The sequence below is a fragment of the Chanos chanos genome, chromosome 2, assembly GCF_902362185.1.
Source record: "Chanos chanos chromosome 2, fChaCha1.1, whole genome shotgun sequence".
In the NCBI taxonomy this organism is placed as follows: Eukaryota; Metazoa; Chordata; class Actinopteri; order Gonorynchiformes; family Chanidae; genus Chanos; species Chanos chanos.
In genome coordinates this window covers 37,954,763-37,973,741 of record NC_044496.1, presented here as the reverse complement: position 1 = coordinate 37,973,741, position 18,979 = coordinate 37,954,763, and the positions used below count along the sequence as shown (strand labels likewise).

General features: G+C 40.1%; 1 protein-coding gene and 1 non-coding gene across 2 annotated transcripts; one reads left to right on the top strand and one right to left on the bottom strand.

The window, feature by feature from the left end:
• Positions 1–327: 327 nt before the first annotated feature.
• Positions 328–11,161, bottom strand: map2k1 (mitogen-activated protein kinase kinase 1). Its single transcript, XM_030766070.1, has 11 exons — positions 10,986–11,161; positions 4,411–4,621; positions 3,243–3,389; positions 2,777–2,854; positions 2,478–2,529; positions 2,229–2,353; positions 1,546–1,753; positions 1,052–1,116; positions 857–915; positions 580–625; positions 328–441 (listed from the first exon to the last, which is right to left on the bottom strand). Exons 1-11 carry the CDS (start codon positions 11,066–11,068, stop codon positions 328–330), a joined length of 1,188 nt encoding a protein of 395 aa, XP_030621930.1. The 5' UTR covers positions 11,069–11,161.
• Positions 11,162–13,699: 2,538 nt separating this feature from the next.
• LOC115806247 (small Cajal body-specific RNA 14) lies at positions 13,700–13,832 on the top strand. Its single transcript, XR_004025149.1, has one exon.
• Positions 13,833–18,979: the final 5,147 nt, after the last annotated feature.

The following is an 18,979-nucleotide window of genomic DNA, read 5'->3' as shown; positions in this document are numbered from 1 at the left end:
CTCTTCCCAATAAAATGGTTTAGTCTTGGCTTTGTTAAAAAACCTCAATCAGAGGAATGTTTGTTTCTTGAATTTGCATAAACAAATGTTTTCTATGGTTAGTTCAGTAACCTTTTTCAGGGGTGAGTGTTTCACCTTAAAGCATAGCGTTGGTGTTGATGTATGTTTTAATGTTTGTGTAGAAGTGTTCTATAAAAGATTTATCATTCCATCATTACTGTCAAGGGTTTCTGGAGGCAGTGATTGGCAATTGATTTGACTGGTAGACCAATCCTTTGAACTTGAGCACACAATGAAATGTTGGCAAAAAGGTTTGATTGGCTAATTTTACATCCCCACACTGTGGGTGGGAGTTACAGGTTGGTTTAGGCCAATGGTGCTGCACAGCCAGCCAGCAAAGTCCACTTCCTCTGCCTCCGACATTTTAATGAAGGGATGCACCTGAGAAACAAAATTTAAAACTGTAATTACACAGACTGAGATTTCTCAGCTGGTAAATGAAACAAACTCTTACAAATCAAAACATTTTAAAGAAACAGATTAGCATCCTCGTGAGCCAAAAGATGAAGAAAATCTCACCATTAACTGCTTAAGGTCGGCTCTCTCTGCAGGGTTTTTGATCAAACTGCAAAAAACCAGACCAACATATAAAACTGCACACATTTTAGGTTTTACTCAAACATTGTAACAATATGCAGGCATATACGTCATATTTATTATAACCACTAGAGGGCAGAGTAAGCCATCACGATAGCATCAAATGGCACTAGAAAATGTGAGGTAACAGCTATCTGAAACTGACATTTATTTCAAACGTTCAGTGTATTCCTTTGATTCCTTTATTGTCTTCACTCACCATTTATTAACAAAGTCCTGAAATTCTGCACCAAAACAGCTGGGAAGTTTGGGTGGTGGCTGTAGAAAGAAAGGAAACCAAATCAAATCAGAACGGGGGTGGCCATAACAATCCCCCAGTGACATGAAATTTGTGGCCTCACATGACCGTGTCATCAATGAAATGGGACTCAAAATCAGAGCTCAGAGCACAAACCTCATTGACAATGTAGTCTAGCAGCTCAAAGATAGCCATGGGAGGCCTACTGTCAGGGCCATATGCTGCGACACAACAAAGAGATGCAGCGTAAACAAACAAACAAACAAACAAACACAGCTCTGTTACAAAACCTCTCTCTTTACCTTCCAATGGATAGCCTGGACAAAAGACTGAGAGAAGGAGTAGGTGTGGTGCAGTAATTTACCTCAAAGGGCCGAGAGAGATATTAAGTCTTTGTCTCAACCCTCCTCAGACAAACGTAATTCAGGTAATCAAAGCCTACAAAGCCTCTGAATGTTTGATTCAGATGTGTTGGATTGGAGATTTTTTTTTTGCCCTCTGGGCAACAATTGAGACAAATGAAGCTTTTAAGCACAACCCTGGACCTGTCTAAGTGATTGCCCATAAAAAATTTCTAATGCACACAAGGACTTGGTAGTGTGACAGCTCGCAGATGTTTCATTGGACGGAGAAGAGTAACAGGCACTCACAGCTGCCAGGCCGACCGGGGGGCCTTGGTTTAGGGGAGGCCTCACTGGATGAAGAGTCTCCTTCTACAGGGAAACCGAAAATCTGCTCCAGTTCCTTAGCATCAGGCGGCGGGATGGGAAAACGCCCAATGGCCATTTCCACCAGGGATAGGCCCATGCTCCAGATATCAGACTGGACAGAATAATGGGTCCCCTGCAGGCGCTCCGGCTACACAGAAACAGGAAATAAGCACAGACTGACAGGAAGTGACAGCAGTGCAAGACAGAAAGCTCCTGCGAGAGCTCCTTGAGATGCTCAAACACTAAAATGCTCAGCACTGAACACTGACAGGTTTTAGTACATTTCACTAAATGGCCTGTCAGATCCATGCCAACTGAGTCAGGTGGAGTGCTTTGTGTTTTTATAAACACGCCAGGGGCTTCAACACAAAGTATAACCTAATTAAGACATGTCAGTCGGTAGCAAGTGTGTTCTTTCTTGACTTTTTTTCCTTAATCGTCCAAAAGATACGTCATCTATTACCTATTGCATGTATTGCGGCTATTTTTGGGAGGGAATCTCGAAAACAAATGGTATGACATTCATACCACCCATGACCTTGTACTGACCTCCCCTCATAAGAACAGATATAGACAATGTCATAGCTGGAGCATATGAGTGTATGGATCAGTGGGAAACTCACAGACATGTATGACCGAGTTCCCACAAATGAGTTAGCCATGGAGTCGATTAGCTGCCCGCTCACACCAAAGTCACACAACTTGATCTCTCCTCGGGAGTTCACCAGGATGTTGGATGGTTTTACATCTGGGGGACAAGAACAGGAGTCGGACCTCAATAAAAATGACCACTGAGTGTAACTGTGACAAAAATAGGCATTGAGTAGGAAACAATTTCCTGGTATTCCATCAAAAAATGTTATATTATTCACCTCTGTGCATGATCTTGTGTTTCTCCCTCAAGTAGGACAGGCCTTTAATCACCTAATAGGTAACAGACAAATTATTACATACTTCTGTGTAAAAGTGGACCAACAGCATTCTAAACATACAAAATTAAGTTCCACAAGTGCTGTCAGATGCATTAGCTACTAGTTGAGAATATCTATATTCTGAGATCAGAAAAAAGACTGGCTGCATTTTTTACAATAGCTGTTCCATCTGGAACCATTCTATGTGAGACTCATTCAAATGAAAACGTTAGCAAAAGCGAGGCTAATGAGATACTGACCGCAATGCTGACTTTTCCCAGTATCTGCTCTGGGATCTTCCCAGCTTTCTTCAGAGACTGGTCCAGCGAGCCACCATCCTAATGAGCACAGACGCACAAATGTCACAGAGGTTAGCATAGTGGACCACAGATCGGAACCGACTCATCCCCACAGGCTAATCAATCAAGGTCATGATCCCCAGAATAGTGTAGAGAACATCTGTTATCTAAAAAAAGGGCCTAAAAGGTTTAAATATACAGTTCCCAGCTTTGTATCAGCACTTGTTAATACTTTATGAGGCTATTTTTTTGCCATACAGTACTCTTATAATGTAAGTCATGATGAACGTTTGTTGAACAATGGCCTTGCTTTTAAACATCTGTCAGCCCTTTCAATCGTGTTTGACTGCCTGTGCTTTCTCCTCATGCCATGGGCTCACAGTGGTGTCATGTTACAGTGCATGATGGTAAAACAAGCAAGTCCCACCATGTGCTCCATGCAGATACTGATCTCCCCGTCGCTGTAGAAAGCTCCATAGAAACCCACGATGTAAGGGGAGTTGCACTCGTGCAGGACCTGTAGCTCTCGGATGATCTGGTTCCGGATGGCCGGCTTGATCTCCAGGTGGATCAGCTGAAAGATCACAATCAGAGGAAAATTTATTTCGACCCTCAGAGTGTGCTTAGAGAGAGCAGCATGCACCCATACACATGGATGGGGGATGCGCTTCAGGGTCAGTGCAGTGTAAACACAGATCCATGTGGTCTGTTGTGACTTAGCCATACACATTCACACACAAGCTGTAAAATCAATGCAGTGGACATTGGGACTGGGCGCACACTTCACAAAAATAAAAAATAATGATTAATATTATTGTGTCCTGTGTTTGACTGCATTATTTTATCCTCCATTAGGCATTATTATTATTATTATTATTATTATTATTATTGTAACACGTGAAGATACCCTAATTGGACAAGTAACACGTGAGTGTCATACAAAGCTAGATACAGTGGCTGGGATTTTCATTTCTCTGAATCCATGACTTCCTCAGATAACAGAAAACGATACATTACGAATGACCTGAAATTCTAAAAACAGCACGTATGAGATACAGAAATCAATAAGTCTCTCAGATATGGGAGAAGAGAGTGTTGTCTTGCAGATTTGTCCAATGCCAGCTACATTATGTCCACTCCAGTTCAGTCAGTCCAAGGACATTTAGCAGAGGGACATGTCTAAACCAGGACTAAAAATCTATATTAATGTCTTGACCAAGCACAAGCGCATGTTACCAAGCACAGAGCAGCGTTTTATACATATTAAGCAACCTACTTTCTTGTCCATAGACATATGAAACCATTTTTAAATGTCCTTAATAACTCCATGCATATATAACGACTCAGAGGATCAGTGTCGTCACATATTAATACACTGTATTAATTTATTAGATAAGGCAATGAGCTTATAACTCCATATGTATGGACATGTGTATGTAAACAGCATTAGAGCAAATACTTCTGATTGTCAATCAGACCTGAGAACACCATTAATTCAAAGGAAAGAACTAAACCCCAATCAAACAGTAATGCTCAAGATACACTTCAGGGCTGTATGGCCCTCACTACAGTGTCACGTGATCTTTCCTCCGTACCTTTCTAGCCATGATGAGTCCAGAGGGTCTGTGCGAGACCTTGAAGACCACGCCTCCATTTCCTGCTCCCAGCTCACAGATCTTCTCAAAGTCATCATCCTTCAGTTCTCCAACCTTCTGTTTCTGCGTGAGGAACGCTTCCAACCTCTTCCTCTGCTGCTCATCCAACTCTAGCTCTTCCAGCTTCTTCTGCAAGGCCTCCAGATTCGTCCTGGCAGAGAACACACACACACACACACACACACGACCAATTGAGCTTGTTAACATGCCCACGTAGTTAAAACAGTGAAATCAAGATATATGGTTAGGAATGAAGAGAGTGTTTTTCCAGGTATTCAGACTGAGTTAAGAGCCCCTCAGGGTAAACTGGGATACATCCTCCTACAGCAGGCACAGTACGTGAACAGTAACCACAAAACACACAGGCCTGTGCCTGGATTAACAATGCAAGAGACAGGTGGACCACAAAAATCCAATGGGTTCATTTTCATGAGGATTAATTCATGGTACTGTGAGATCATCTTCCTGTTTGATTCTCTATCCTGTCCATTTGCCAAGAGACATCAGGCACTGGAGACACTCATATGTATCTCGTTACAATATGAATTTCCACTCTTAAGCTGCAATTGTCCTTCAGAATGATTGTAGTTGAGAAAAAGTCATACATTTTTTAAAATTTCAGGGGTTTTTTTTGGTTTAGACTTATTTTGGTTTGGATTTATTTGACAGATTGGGTTTGGAAAAGAGAGCTAAAACTGCATTTTTTGGTATGGGTCACACCTCTGTTCCCACCTCCCTCTGAGTCAACTTATCAGACCTCAGCTTCACCAGTTCACTGAACACAGAACCTGTCCGTCATGTACACCTATCCCTCATTCACTGACTCATTTAGACGCAAGCCTACCACAGTCTGATAGTTGTTGGATGTTGGATTAAAATCTGTTCTGCACATATATCCTGAATCTCTGCGTCATCCTTACATTATGAGAAGAATATGTATACATTAATAAGCATTAGAGTCAACCACATGTAAGGCAATTTTTAATCAGTAAGATGAATTGTTCAAAGGGAACATTGCACATGAGACATTTGTGACCTAGAAATCAGACAGACTGACAGAAAAAGAAACAGATGGATGTGTGTAGTGTGTGTGTGTTTGCGTGTATGTGTGTGTGTGCGTGTGTGCGTGCATGCGCATATACGCATGCTCTCATCACGACGTCTTCCTGGTCCCCAGCTTTAGCGAGCTGAGAGTTCCTCTGAGTGTGTGTGCTGTTTTCTTGAGCCTGTTGTCATGGTGACGCATTTCCCTCACACTTCCGTGGAGTGAACTGCTTTGACCTCTCTATTCTCCATCTATTCTTTCTCTTCTTACACAACATTCTCTTGTTGCAGTGGCATGTCTGAACAATCTTCAATGCCAACAGGTCACAGTCTTTTAAACATCCTGTGAAAATGAAGATTCCTGCCCCTCTCTTTCAAACGGATGAACTATTAAAAGTCTTACATAGCAACCAACTAATCTGTTGTGTAGCAAATCGCCCAAACCATTAAATATATGTAAGGCCTTAAGAGGTAAAACCTATTGATTTTAACAGAGCGTACATTTTGCAACAGTCAATGTCAGATCTCTCATCATGTCATGTTTCCATGGTTAAATGGGAAACACATGCATCACATGCTCTAAACACCTGTGGTAAATGATTAAGACTGTTTACATCCACACACACTTTTTCTCAAGAGCCTCTTACACTGCAACCAGTTCAAATGCAAAACATATTATTCTGTTTTTTGACAATGTTTTAACGGTGGGTATCACACAAAAGCACACGTTTACCCATAAATTTACATCAAAAACACGCTCATTAGATGACGCACAGATTCAAGATGTTTTGCTTCATTCAGGTAATTAGCTTGAACGCATCTCAAGTAGCAGCTGAAGAGGACAGAGAGAGAAGGACATTGTACTAATCTCAGGTTTTCAGCGTCTGGCTCATCTACATGACCAGCGAAGCGAGGGTTAAGTGCTTTTATTTTTGACGATGGGCCAGTATAACCATGGTTACAAGGCTGCAGTAGGAGAAGGGAGCGAGGGTGGAGTGGGAGGTGTGGGTGGGCTGCTGCAGTCTAGAGATGACAACAGCAAAAGACCTAGAGATGCAAGAAAAGAGAGAGAGAGAGAGAGAGAGAGAGAGAGAGAGAGAGAGAGAGAGAGAGGGGGAGAGGGAGAGGGAGAGAGAGAGAGAGAGAGCTCTACACTTCATAACTTTCACTGGCTGGAGGAGATAAAATAAAAGCTCTTTACCAGTGCCCACACTTTGCCCACACTATTTAAAAAAAATGAAAGAAAAAAATGGAAAAGACTACAACTTAATGTTTTAACACAACCCACTGCATAGATTTTCTGAATTTATTCAACTTGTGTGTGACACCTCTGCCCACAAGAGTCTCTGTCTAAAGCAGAATCAACTGATAAAAGGCCATGAGGTAGGTTGAAGTCCCCTGTGTGTTTTGTACTTGTTGCTGCTGTTGTGTGGTTTTTTTGTTGGTGTTTTTTTTTTTTTTGTTTCTTTTTGTTAACCTTTTCTTTTTCTTTTTTTTTTTCTTAATCGACGCTCTGGCGCAGACCAAGAAATCGCATGCACAAATTGGGCTGCCGTATCAAACTTGTGACATAAACAAGCAAAGTTATCAGTTATCACTCAGTGAAACTCCCAGGCACCTAAGGGCTTTATAAAGAAACCATACAGGCTACAGCACCGTGACAAGGGTTATGACTGATTTAAGCAGCTGGCCCCTGGTAGAAAGGCTGGAAGACAAACAAACAAACAAACAAAGACAACTCCTGTCCAATGGTCAGGTCAGTACCTTTCCTCATTAAGGGAGAGAATGCGGAAAAATGGAGTGGGAGGGAGTGGAATGGAACCGGGGCTTGGTCGGGCTGTAGCGGTGGGCCTTAAACAGGTACACATTCCTGGGAGTCTGAGATACACTCTAGATGCCAAGGTATGTTCCCACACAGGTTAACTTCTGAGAGAGTGGCCTTGGTTAATATTTAACGTGGCTCTTTTAAAGCACTCCCTTGGTTCTCTGTGTGTGGTCATGGAGCCATGGAGCAGAAACTCCATGTGAGTCTATGACAAATGTGAGTCTGTGAGTGAGTATGCGACTCTATGACAAAAATACATAAAATACACACACACACACACACACACAGAGAGGATATGAGTCAACTTTCTTTTAACTCTGCAGTCCTGTACTCACAATATGAACTGTACACAGAGTTATTAGAACATACCTATAATTCCATTTTCAAGGTTGTTCCTTTTCAGTGAAGGCACTCTGGCTTTCCTCGTGACTTAATAAAAGTTAAATGGCACAGGCTGCTTCATTTTTACACTATTTATTCATTTATTTCTTTTACTGTTACAGCTGAATTAGTCTACGAACACAGACAGGTCCAGCAACTCTCCTTTTTGAATGCAAAAAGTCACTGAAAGTCATGTAACCCTAAGTTTACCACAAATTACCAGGGAGGATTGGGGAAAAAAAGGACATACACATACACGCTATGCACTCCCGCTTCGAAGATTCAGTCAACCTGAGATATACCCTTTAACTTTATCTACATGTTCAATCAATAACACTGCCCATGTCACTGGCAATGTACAGACACAAAGGATTACCACATGTTAAAATCTTCATTATCTTCTGTAGGCTGAGTTGACAGGAGGAAAAAAATGTTTCAAGGTCTGAAAGATGAATGTATTCAAATATAAATGAATGAAAAAATGCTGGATGTGGCTGTGAATGTGAATGCTTGTCCTTGGTCTCAGTACATTTGCTGATTCGCCCATTCAACGCTGCATCACTCCACAAAGAAAATAACTGACTGAAATACCAATGGAACTGAGTGAATACCATACCCAAATCAGACCTAAAGGAGAACAGTGGGTTGTGTTACGTGAATCTGTTTGGGGGGGGGGGGGGTACTTTTAATTGTTTGTAGTCATGTAGAAGTGTAATGGAACAGAATGATGTAGAAAGGTAAGATGATGGTTCTTTGTTGTTTAAAGAAAATAAAAGAAAAAAGACCCACCATACTGAGGTTATACTCAAAATCTGGAAGATATCACATCTAATTTGCATTTGATTGTATTTTGAATGGTATTAAGCATCAGACAACTATTCGGTACAAGAGAAAAAAAAATCTCTACATCAGAGAATAGTTGCATCATGTCTATTCTAAGCTGTGTTTCTACTTAAATAAACAGTGTGAAAGGGTAAGGAAAGCAGACAAACAGGCATGTGTCAGCCCTGCTCTGTCCGGGAGGCGTCCAAAATATAAGAGCATTGCTGAGCCAGAAAGTGGACTTACTGTCAGCCCCCACCCCTACACACACACACACACACACACACACACACACGTGTGCACAAATATCCCAGTTGTGACTTCCAGTCTTACTTACTAATACCAGTGAGAAAATGCATTCCACAAAGCCCCATATGGCCATATAGTTTTCCACAGGCCTGAATCAGAGGCGCACACAAACATTCCAGAGTCCTGCTCGCCACAGCCTGTCCAGGCCTTGCCGAAAGAATGTGCTCTGCTCTCTTTGTCATTCACCTAACTGCACAATGCCGGGTCTCGGAGTGAAGCTGCCACACTACTACAAAAAGCGGGGGGGGGGGGGGGGGGGGGGGGAGGGGCGCCATGTCTCACTGGTGAGAAGTAATCCAAACACTCTGTGGAAATTAAGGCTCAAAAAAAGCTTTTAGGGTGATTCATAAATCAGACCTGAGTGCTTTCCAAGGCTCTGAGCTATTGCAAAGCAACAAGTGGCTTTTTGATGCCAAAGCATTGCTCAGTGAGACGAACAGCCAAATGCCAAATGAGTGGGTTTGTAAAGTCCTTACAAATATTACAAATAAAAGAACAACTTACAATATTAAAGATACTGAATATTCGGCCAGGATACACAATATTTCATGGTGTTATATTATCTTACTCTCATACTATCTCATCACATGATGTATTATGTATCTATAGAGAGCTATCATGATTTTAAATACACTGAGAGACTTATAGCTGAAATTCAGATAAACATACAAGACGACTTTGTATTAATCCATAATATTCAACATGCTTGAATATGTTTCATATAGTATCATATAATCTGATTGTCTTTAACTCTTGTATCACATTTGTATCAACGCAATTCCTTAGATAGGGCTGTGATGGACTTCTAGGGGTGCTAAATGTCAGCATTTCAAAACCCTTATCAGTAGACTTGTAGGAACAAGGTAACACAATGTTGAAAAATAAAAATAAAATAAAAAAATTGGGGAAAATTTTCTTTCATCTGGTGGATCACTCATGTGGCAGTAGCTGGCAAACTCTGTGACTAAACCTAAATCAGCTTGGGGCTGTTATGAGCTCACCATCACAGCAAGAGAGGGGGTGTCAGGGCACTTCAGCTCTGGTAATGGACTCAGTGAAACAAAAGTGTCTGACACACAGTACCACTTAACTCTCAGTGTAAAATGATTGGATTTGGGTCTATTACTTTAGGGGACCAAAGGACCTGTGCAAAAAGGTGATAACTGACAGAATCCACTATGGAAAGATGTGCTGTTGACATCACAGGTTATAACTCAACATCGACCAACTAAATCACACTAAACTTGACCTGTCTGTTCACACAGGCCTAACTGATTCTTATTACAACTGAACCTTTCCTAGCACTTAATAGGGAATGATTACAACCTCTGTGAGCTAAGCTCTGAGAAGTGGATCACGTTGTCACAACAGTTTATTGTCTCAATTTGTTCCAGTGGATTCACTTAATCTTCAGTATCTTACGTGAAGCAGGCCTACGCAATGGGTACCCTCTGCACCCTGCCCCCACAACCAATCCCATGTTCTATTACAGGCACTTTTATCTCATTCAAAGGCCTGCTTCTACAGTGGTGACTTAATAACATCAAGTCATGTCTTGTGAGGTAGGATACTGGACAGCTCTCCAGAGAAATGAACAGAGGTCTGTATTTTGATTGCTCTGTGCAAATGTGACGAGACCTCGCTGTTTGGAGTATACACAGAGGATCCCCTGCCTGTTGCCTGCCGTTAACCCACTCTAGAGGAAACACTGGTTAGTTGAATCTTTTGGAGACCGGAGAAAATTGGAGATATTGGGAGGCAACGTGATAACGGTCACATTGCATGCATGTCCCACTGAATTCAGTCACCTTTTGAGTGTTAAATGTGTAGCTACATTTAAACATGTTAGTGACACACACACACACACACACACACACACACACACACAACTCAAACCACCAATCCATTACATATATATATATATCTGTGTGTGTGTGTATTAAAGCAAAACTCATTCATCACAGATTACATACAGATAAACTGACTATCATCGGCATCTCGGTTACGCTCTTATTTACGTCGTCATTTACTGCTGTGTTTTAAAAAGAGTTCCTATTGATGTCAAGTGTGGAATTTTTTTACTTAGTGTTCCTCTTGACGCCTGAATGAATGACCGAACGAACAGGCTACTTACTCTGAGGCACCGGTTCCGTTAATAGCGTTGCCATCAGGAATCGGGTTGAGTTGAATGGGGTCTGGCTTCCTCCTCTTCTGCATTATAAACCGAATTCACTGGCGTGGAAAACTATACCGCGGTAAGGACAAAATCAAACACAAGGAATCTGATGTCAGTCCGTTAAAATGCAAACTTGCTGTCGACAGGGAAGAAGACAACACCACTCCAATCAATTGCAAGCTCGGAACTGCACACTAAATATTACACAATGCGTGTAACGTGTGCGGTAGCAGTGTTTGTCTGTCTAACACGCCAGCTTAACAGAAAGATGAATTATTTTGACCACCAGATAGACTGATACAGTGGGCAGTTATGTGCTACCACGGGTGGATGTCACTAGTAGACGATTCAGGGTTGGTGTGATTTCGTCATGAAAATATTTACATCTGTCTTCCGGGCGGCGTGGCTGACCTTATCAAACGACACCTCCTGCTGGATAGATGCACAATTGCAACATTTACATCAGAACATTGAATTACTCACGACAACAATGTCAGAAAATACCACAATACATACAATGCACAATACCACAATAATACAATACATATAAAAATATTTGTTATTTATATATTTCCGCTAGACAAATGTCTTTGCAGAAATTCTCAACCAATAAGTATATAGCATTTGTGTTCTCATCAGTTTCAACAAATGAAGTGAGCAATCGTTTGCAGAGAGAGGACAGTTATAGCCTACTTGGCAAACATGTTGGTAAAGACAATAAAAATAAGTAAGCTTAACACATTAAATCTTTGGTTCATTAGGAAGGGATGTCCAGCCCAGGTCAAAGTGTACAAATCAGCCATCACATGTGAAATTGGGAACTTTTTATCACAAAATTTCACAGAACCAGTTTTCTCTTCCCACCTTGTTCCCATTCCCTTTGCTTGGGGTTAATCTAGATCCAACCACTGTAACGTAGGAACTTGTCCTCTTTTTACTAATTCACTTTTTACTTGTTCTTGCATTCTAGAATCAGTACAGGTCTGCAGTGAATGAGTTCACGCGCATAGGAAATCGAGGATCTCCTTTTGAACTCAAAGCATTGTCTTCTCTAGCTTATTCAGCAGAGAGCTGTATAATGAAGCTTTGTTTATGGATGTGCTGATAGAAAGAAAAGGGAGATAAACTGGCAGTCTGCCTGAAAGAACTCTAATGAAGAGAGGAATAAAATGTAATGTTTTCAATACACCATATACATCCACTTCATTTTCAGTGCTACAAAGAACTACAATAAACATCATGAATTTTTAATATTGGATTGTACAACTGTGTTAAGACAGTCTTGCAGGTAAGAAGCAAACACCGAGATGCAATTTTATCCTGCTCTAACCTAATGAGATATTATTGTGTACATTTTCAATAAGTGTGTTGACATAACAGTGGTACAATCTGTGGTACAATCTCCATATATCTCCATATATCTTATGTTAAATCATTTATCAATCTGTGACATATGAGTGAAACAAGTTCAGTCTGGGTGTCTGCATGCATGGAATCCATAACATTTGAAACAGAGCTTATTTTTTTTAAATCTCAGACTTTAGTAGAACCAGAATCTTGTTCCTGCCCTATTGCCACTATTTTGTTTTCTCTCTCTTAGTGTCAAATTCAGTTCAACTGAATTCAATTTTATCTATATAGCACTTTTTCTTCACAATATACATTGTCACAAAGCAGCATTTTGGGTTGCCAGCCCTGACATTCCCCTGTCAGCAAACCCAGTTTGGCAGAGGCAACGAAAAGCTGTCTAAAACTGAGATAGGACGAAACCTTTGGAGGAACCAAGATTCAACAGGGGGAGCCCATCCTCCTCTTGCTGAGCCCAGGGTGGTCAGACCAATGGATAGACTATTATATATACAAAAGCCAAACAAAAAGGATTCATGCAAATTAATGTCACCAAATACTAGAAATCTTAAAACGTTGTGAATAATTATTCCAATCAGAGAGCTAGATTAGTTGCCAAATTATTGCATAAATAGCAGCAGAAATCTAAAGATCTATAAAAGTCTGAGTCCTTAAAATGCTAAAAAAATTAATTAAGTTGCTAATTAAAAAAAAGAAAACAGGCTGGAAGATAGAGATGATGGGTTGTGTGCAAGTTACAAGTATCATGGCTGGACAAAGTCACTGTTGTCCTCAGATAAGCAAGTAGAGAGGAATGAAGTGGATTGTGGTTGGCGGGAATCACGGTTAATCTAAGCTGGATGTGCAGAGGAAAATGAGCTGGATTGGGTGGGCTGGCTCTCAAGGAGGACACACCCCGCTGAGTTGGAGGGGAAAGAAGAAAAAAAGAGTGAAAAAAAGTATGAAAAGACGGAAATGTTTGATGTTCTCATCGTGATTAGCTGTTCCAGGTGTTGAATTCCTGAGGCATAGCACGGTTAGTGGGGCTTTGAACGGGGGAGAATAACTTTAATTTTCTTGTGTGATAAGCATTTCACAATGACATTAAGCAAGGTCAGACAAGAATGAGTCACCAGATCCAATGAGGCAAGAAGCAGGCGCTAATTGATTCAATTGTTTTGACATGCTCATCAGTTCATGTCATTGTGCCTCCTCTCTAAGGTTGTGGGTTGGAGTAGTGGTTAAGGTGTTTCACTATTACATGTGAGACTGTGGGTTCAAACCTTGCATGTGTCAGGGGGCAAAAAAAGCAATGTTGGTTACATGTGGTGGGCCCATATTGGCTTCAATGCTGAGCTGTGTGCACTGTAGCTAAGGTCCACCACTGACAGTGATACTGGTTCCTGCCGACAGGGCTTGTCAAGAGGTTGAGTTTCCTGTGCGATGGTTTCATACAAGCATTGCTCCCTTCATGTTTTTCCATTGCAACCTTTATGAAATTTAAACCGTGTGTTGATATACTCCCCTTTATTTCAAAAGGCTTAACATTTGTTAAAAGTGAAGAAGTGTAATAATATAATTACAATAACATAATAGGGTTTATTTGTTTGGCACAATTATTTATTATTTTTCAACACAACGTGCTTTATAAAGACTGGCAACTTTAAATGGATTCAAAAAGGGAAATGAGCAGTATAATTAGAATAAAAAATATGTATTACAGAAACAAAATTTGACCTCTCTGTTGTACTGTAAACTAATTTGCAATGTGACGTATTGTGACAAGTCTTCACTGTTTAGGAAAGTGATGAGACTTTTGTGGATAGAATGAGAAGCCTCAGTTACTACCAAGACACTGTGATGAAAAACTTAGCCCCTTACTTCTGTTCAGGTCACAGCTCATTGAACAATGCTTTTTTCACATTTAGGAAAGTTATCAATAGAATCTGAGAGTCCTTAATATGGCTATGTAACATCAGTAGTTTCTAATTATGCCACATTTTCTGTGAACATTCTCAGATTTTTGCAGCGTGGATTTCCAGGTTTCCACAATAGGCTTACATCTGCAGCGAGATAAACGTTTTAATAGCAATACTGCCTCCATGGGAAACTGAGACAGATAAAGACAACGTGCATTCAAATGTGGGAAATGCTTTTCTTGATTTCTACTTTAATTAGCTCTCTAATCCTTTGCTAAAATGCTAAAATATGTGACTTAATATTACTCCTCATAGTGTTCATGTTTGTGAATACCCACTCCCCTTCATCAAATCTCTCTCTCTCTCTCTCTCTCTCTCTCTCACATACACACACACACACACACACACTCATCAGAAATGCATACTACATTGTGTGGTACTACTATTGCGCCTCCAGTAATACAGATCGGGCATGTTGGAGCAGTTTTTCTGAGCACAGATCCTCTGACTCAGCTGATGCCCTGACTAAATTCAGATGAGCCCCCATACTGAGCAGATCTGGATAATTACATTATTTGCATATAGGCACCTGAGCATCTCTCTCCTCTTTGGAATACCTGACAGTATAAAAATGAGATGCTGTTGAATTAATGTATACCAACTTTGAAAACTGTAAACAAACAAGAAAAGAATAGAGAATAATGATCAAACTATGTAAAGTACTAATACTAAAGCACAAACACTAATAGTGAATGATGCATAATTTTTCTTTTTACAAAAAATGAATTATTACAAGCAGGTGTTAAGTGCAGTACAGATCTGCAGCAAACGAGTTCACATGATAGGAAATCCAGGATTTCTTTTTGAACTCAAAGCATTGTCTTCTCCAGCTTATTCAGCAGATAGTTGTATAATGAAGCTTTGTTTATGGATGTGCTGATAGAAAGACCAAGGGGGATAAATTGGCAGTCTGCCTGAAAGAATTGTGATGAATAGAAGAATAAGACATAATGTTTTTTTAATACATCAGGTACACGGGGTCTATTTGTCAGTGGTGCACGCAACAGCAGTCAAAAATGTTATTTGTAATTTTACATTCTGTGATTATGGTTAGAAGTAGAGCACCCGAAAAAAACCCTTTGTACTGCTCTAATTTAAGGAAATATGGCCACCTTCAGTTTTAATAGATTTCTCTCAATGCCTCTCAGATGTTCTGAAGATTTTTAACTAGGTTACTGACTGAATGGAAGTTTGCTCTCATGCATAGACCTGTAGCTGTAACCACTTTTTAGTTTGTTTTTTTTTTTAAATCCCCATTGTTTCTGAGATCTGCTTTGAACCGTTTTTCAAAGCCAGTTTCAGACAATGAAATACATACATACATACATACATATATATATATATATATATATATATATATATATATATATATATATATATATATATATATATATTTTTTTTTTTTTTTTTTTTTTTTTTTTTAAAATAATATTTACAGTGACCGTGTTCTCGGGGGTCGTGAGAGTTGAATGAGAGCTGAGTTCAGTGTCCAGGTGAAATAGATTTCGTATTTCTGCCTGGTAAAATAACGAGAGTGATACTGAACTGATAAATAGACCTCAGCCTCAGCACCGGCGCTGGTGACGTCACACGAGTTTAAAACGGGGCCGCGCTTCAGCGGGAGAGGTAGAGCAGAGAGCTTTTCAGAGACCACCGGGAAGGGTGCCTGCCAGCTTAACATATCCTTGATAAAGGCCACAAGTGCATAGTCATTCCTTAGCTTTAAAAAAGATGATTCGCGTTTTTCTGCGCACTGTACAACATGGAGAACCGAATTTCAAACTTGAGGGGTGCGAGTAAATACCCAGAGACGATTTAAAGGCAAGGAAACGCAGTCGACGCTACGCGTAAAGGTATGTGACTGTCTTTTTGGTTCCTTTACTTGAATACCGAGCTTTCTGATATCATTTCCTTTATTTATCTCCTGGTAGATAGAGTGCACGTTTGACTGAAGGTCCTTCGAAGATCGTTTCCATTCTCAGATGCTAAAGAGCAAACTGAAATGAATATAAAAATGTTTTAAAATAGTTTAGCGACACAATATGAATTGAAATAGCTGTCGAGGAACATGATGTGGATTTAATTAAACCTTTTCATTGTAAATATGATTCGATCTATGTTTTCTACACAAAGAGGGTAGTCTGTTTTTGTTTGCCAATTGAGAAATTTCACTTGCTTTCCGCATGTGGGGCGCACAACGACAGATTTTGTTAAAGTGTTAAAGTTATAATTGACTAGTGTCACTTACATCACTTGGATTTTAGCTGTTTATCTTTTACATGATACAATAATTTAGTCCAGAGCGACTGTCTCGCTGTTTGCACCTTGTTTTGATTTGTGGCAGACGAGCCTTCTTCTGGACTGAAAAGTTCGATTTATACCATTTTTTTTTTATCTCTATATGATTGCGTTTTTTATTTATGCGTATTGGGCATTCAGCCAGGGCTTGTGTTTGCAGATTTTCGCCTACTAATTTACACGTATATGTTGTGCACTGATTCAAAATAAAAATTCTGCACCAGCTTAGGGCGCATAATACTACCATCTACACCTAGCTGTAAATCGTGCTTGGAAAATGTGAACGATCGACTGAATGCTCGTTTAGAACAACGAAAGACCACGTCAAGTCTTGTGATTAAATTACTTGAAGTTTTCAACTTTGGCTGCAACTTGTGTGAACTTGTCACTCACACTTCAGCTTGCATTGAACTAAAACGAAGTAATCACAACCCATTTAGAGAGAACGCATGTTGAATTCAGCCTTGTTTCTCAATTTGTCTTTCTTTCAGTTTGGAAATTGCTACTTTTAAAAGGCGGCGCATATTTTACTGCGAAGCCTTCTTGCCTACTTACTATTCAGAAACGATTGCGTTTGTAGTTTATAGATGCTGATTGAAGTTGGCGGTTTGGGTCACTGTTTTGTGTGATGAGGTGAGTGATTGTCCTTCAAGGCAGAGGAGAATAGAATCACTATTGATTCGCATTGCAACGAGGAGAATTCGTTTAAGCATGATCACTTTTCTTGTAATTGAACTCTACCATCGCTAGATGGCTCTGTTGAGCAAGGCATCGGCAACTTGCCAGCTCTGTCCCCTGTCTGCAGAGATGGCCACAGCCAACTGACTTTGGCTCGACTTTAATAAAATCAAACATGTTGAATTCCCAATAGCTCAGTGAATAAAATGAATTATTCGTTTAATATTCAGATGGTTTTGGCATAAGGTTTCTTACTACTGGACCATACAGCCTCACTCAGTTCACTCACCTGCATTTAGTCCTATAACCATAAAATGGTGTTTTTTTTTCTTGTCTCATTATTATGGCAGAGTGTTTTCTGAAGGCTTTGTGCATTCCTCAGATCAGGTCCATGAGCGTAATGACCCGACTCTGGCTGAGATGAGTGGGAGTATTGTGGTGTATACAACCACAGGATTCAGGGGACAGGAAGCTGGGGCCATAATTAGTGTCCAAAAATGATATTTGGCTGGTTGGGATCTGATTAATAGTATCCCAATAGCACAACAACAACAACAAACACACACGCGCACACAGGCACACACTCGCACACACATGCACACACACGCACACACATGCACATTTTGCCCTCTGTTTCTCATCCCAAGGTAGCGTGGTTTGAGACAAGAGACGACTGTAGAACTGTATTTGGCCAGCTGCGTAATTTAAGTCATGGCATTGGGCCATTCTGCTGCTTTTGGCCATTTCAGTTGCCAAACTGCTGTGGAGAGAGCTAGCCACATTAGTCCCTCTCCTACCATGAAACCATGGCTTTCTGACATATAGCTATGCAAATGGAGTGGTGCTGTCTGTCTCTAAACACAGAGAGTATATGTGCCACAGCCGACAGTAGAAAAATGAATACATAAATATTATTATATAATACATTTTTACATTTTTATGATGCTATTAAAGTATTACACTTTGTCTCTGGTCATAGAAGCGCTGTTGAGGGTTTTTTATCTGAAATTCCTCAGTGTGTCATTTCTTGAGCCGTGTGTATTGGTTAGCATCTTAAACTGCATTACAGTAATCTGTCAAAAAGTCATAACTGTCGTCACTCTGCTTTGGTAATATAGTAATGCAGCTTTTGTTTTCAGTCCTGAGCTTTTAGTCTAATTAAACAGCTTTCTTGTTCAGAGGATGTTCATTAGTCGCATTACTATTTACTCTTTAAAGGGCCTGGCTGCTCCCTGAACCTAACTCATAGATCAATAGCAGAGCTTAAAAGTTTTCCAGTTTTGTTTTAGTTTTTGTCTTAGGTAGCCTACCTTTACACTCTAACATGATTGCTAAGTAGAGACAAGTGATAAATGCCAATGTATAAAACTCTTCTCATCTGTGAGCTGTGTTACAGATAAACTAACTAAAAGTCATATGCAATAATAATAATTACTGCATGTAATGACTTACGTAACTCATTAATGAGTGATCAACCTCGGTTTTACAGCTTATAATGAATGTAGAATAAACAGAATTTGATAAAACATTACATTCCCACCCATGTGGTCAACACAGTTTCGAAGTTTTTGTGTTACATGGTTAATAGCATAGTAATATCACATTAATAATGGGAAAACAGTGGACCACATCACTTAGAATGGGGCTGAC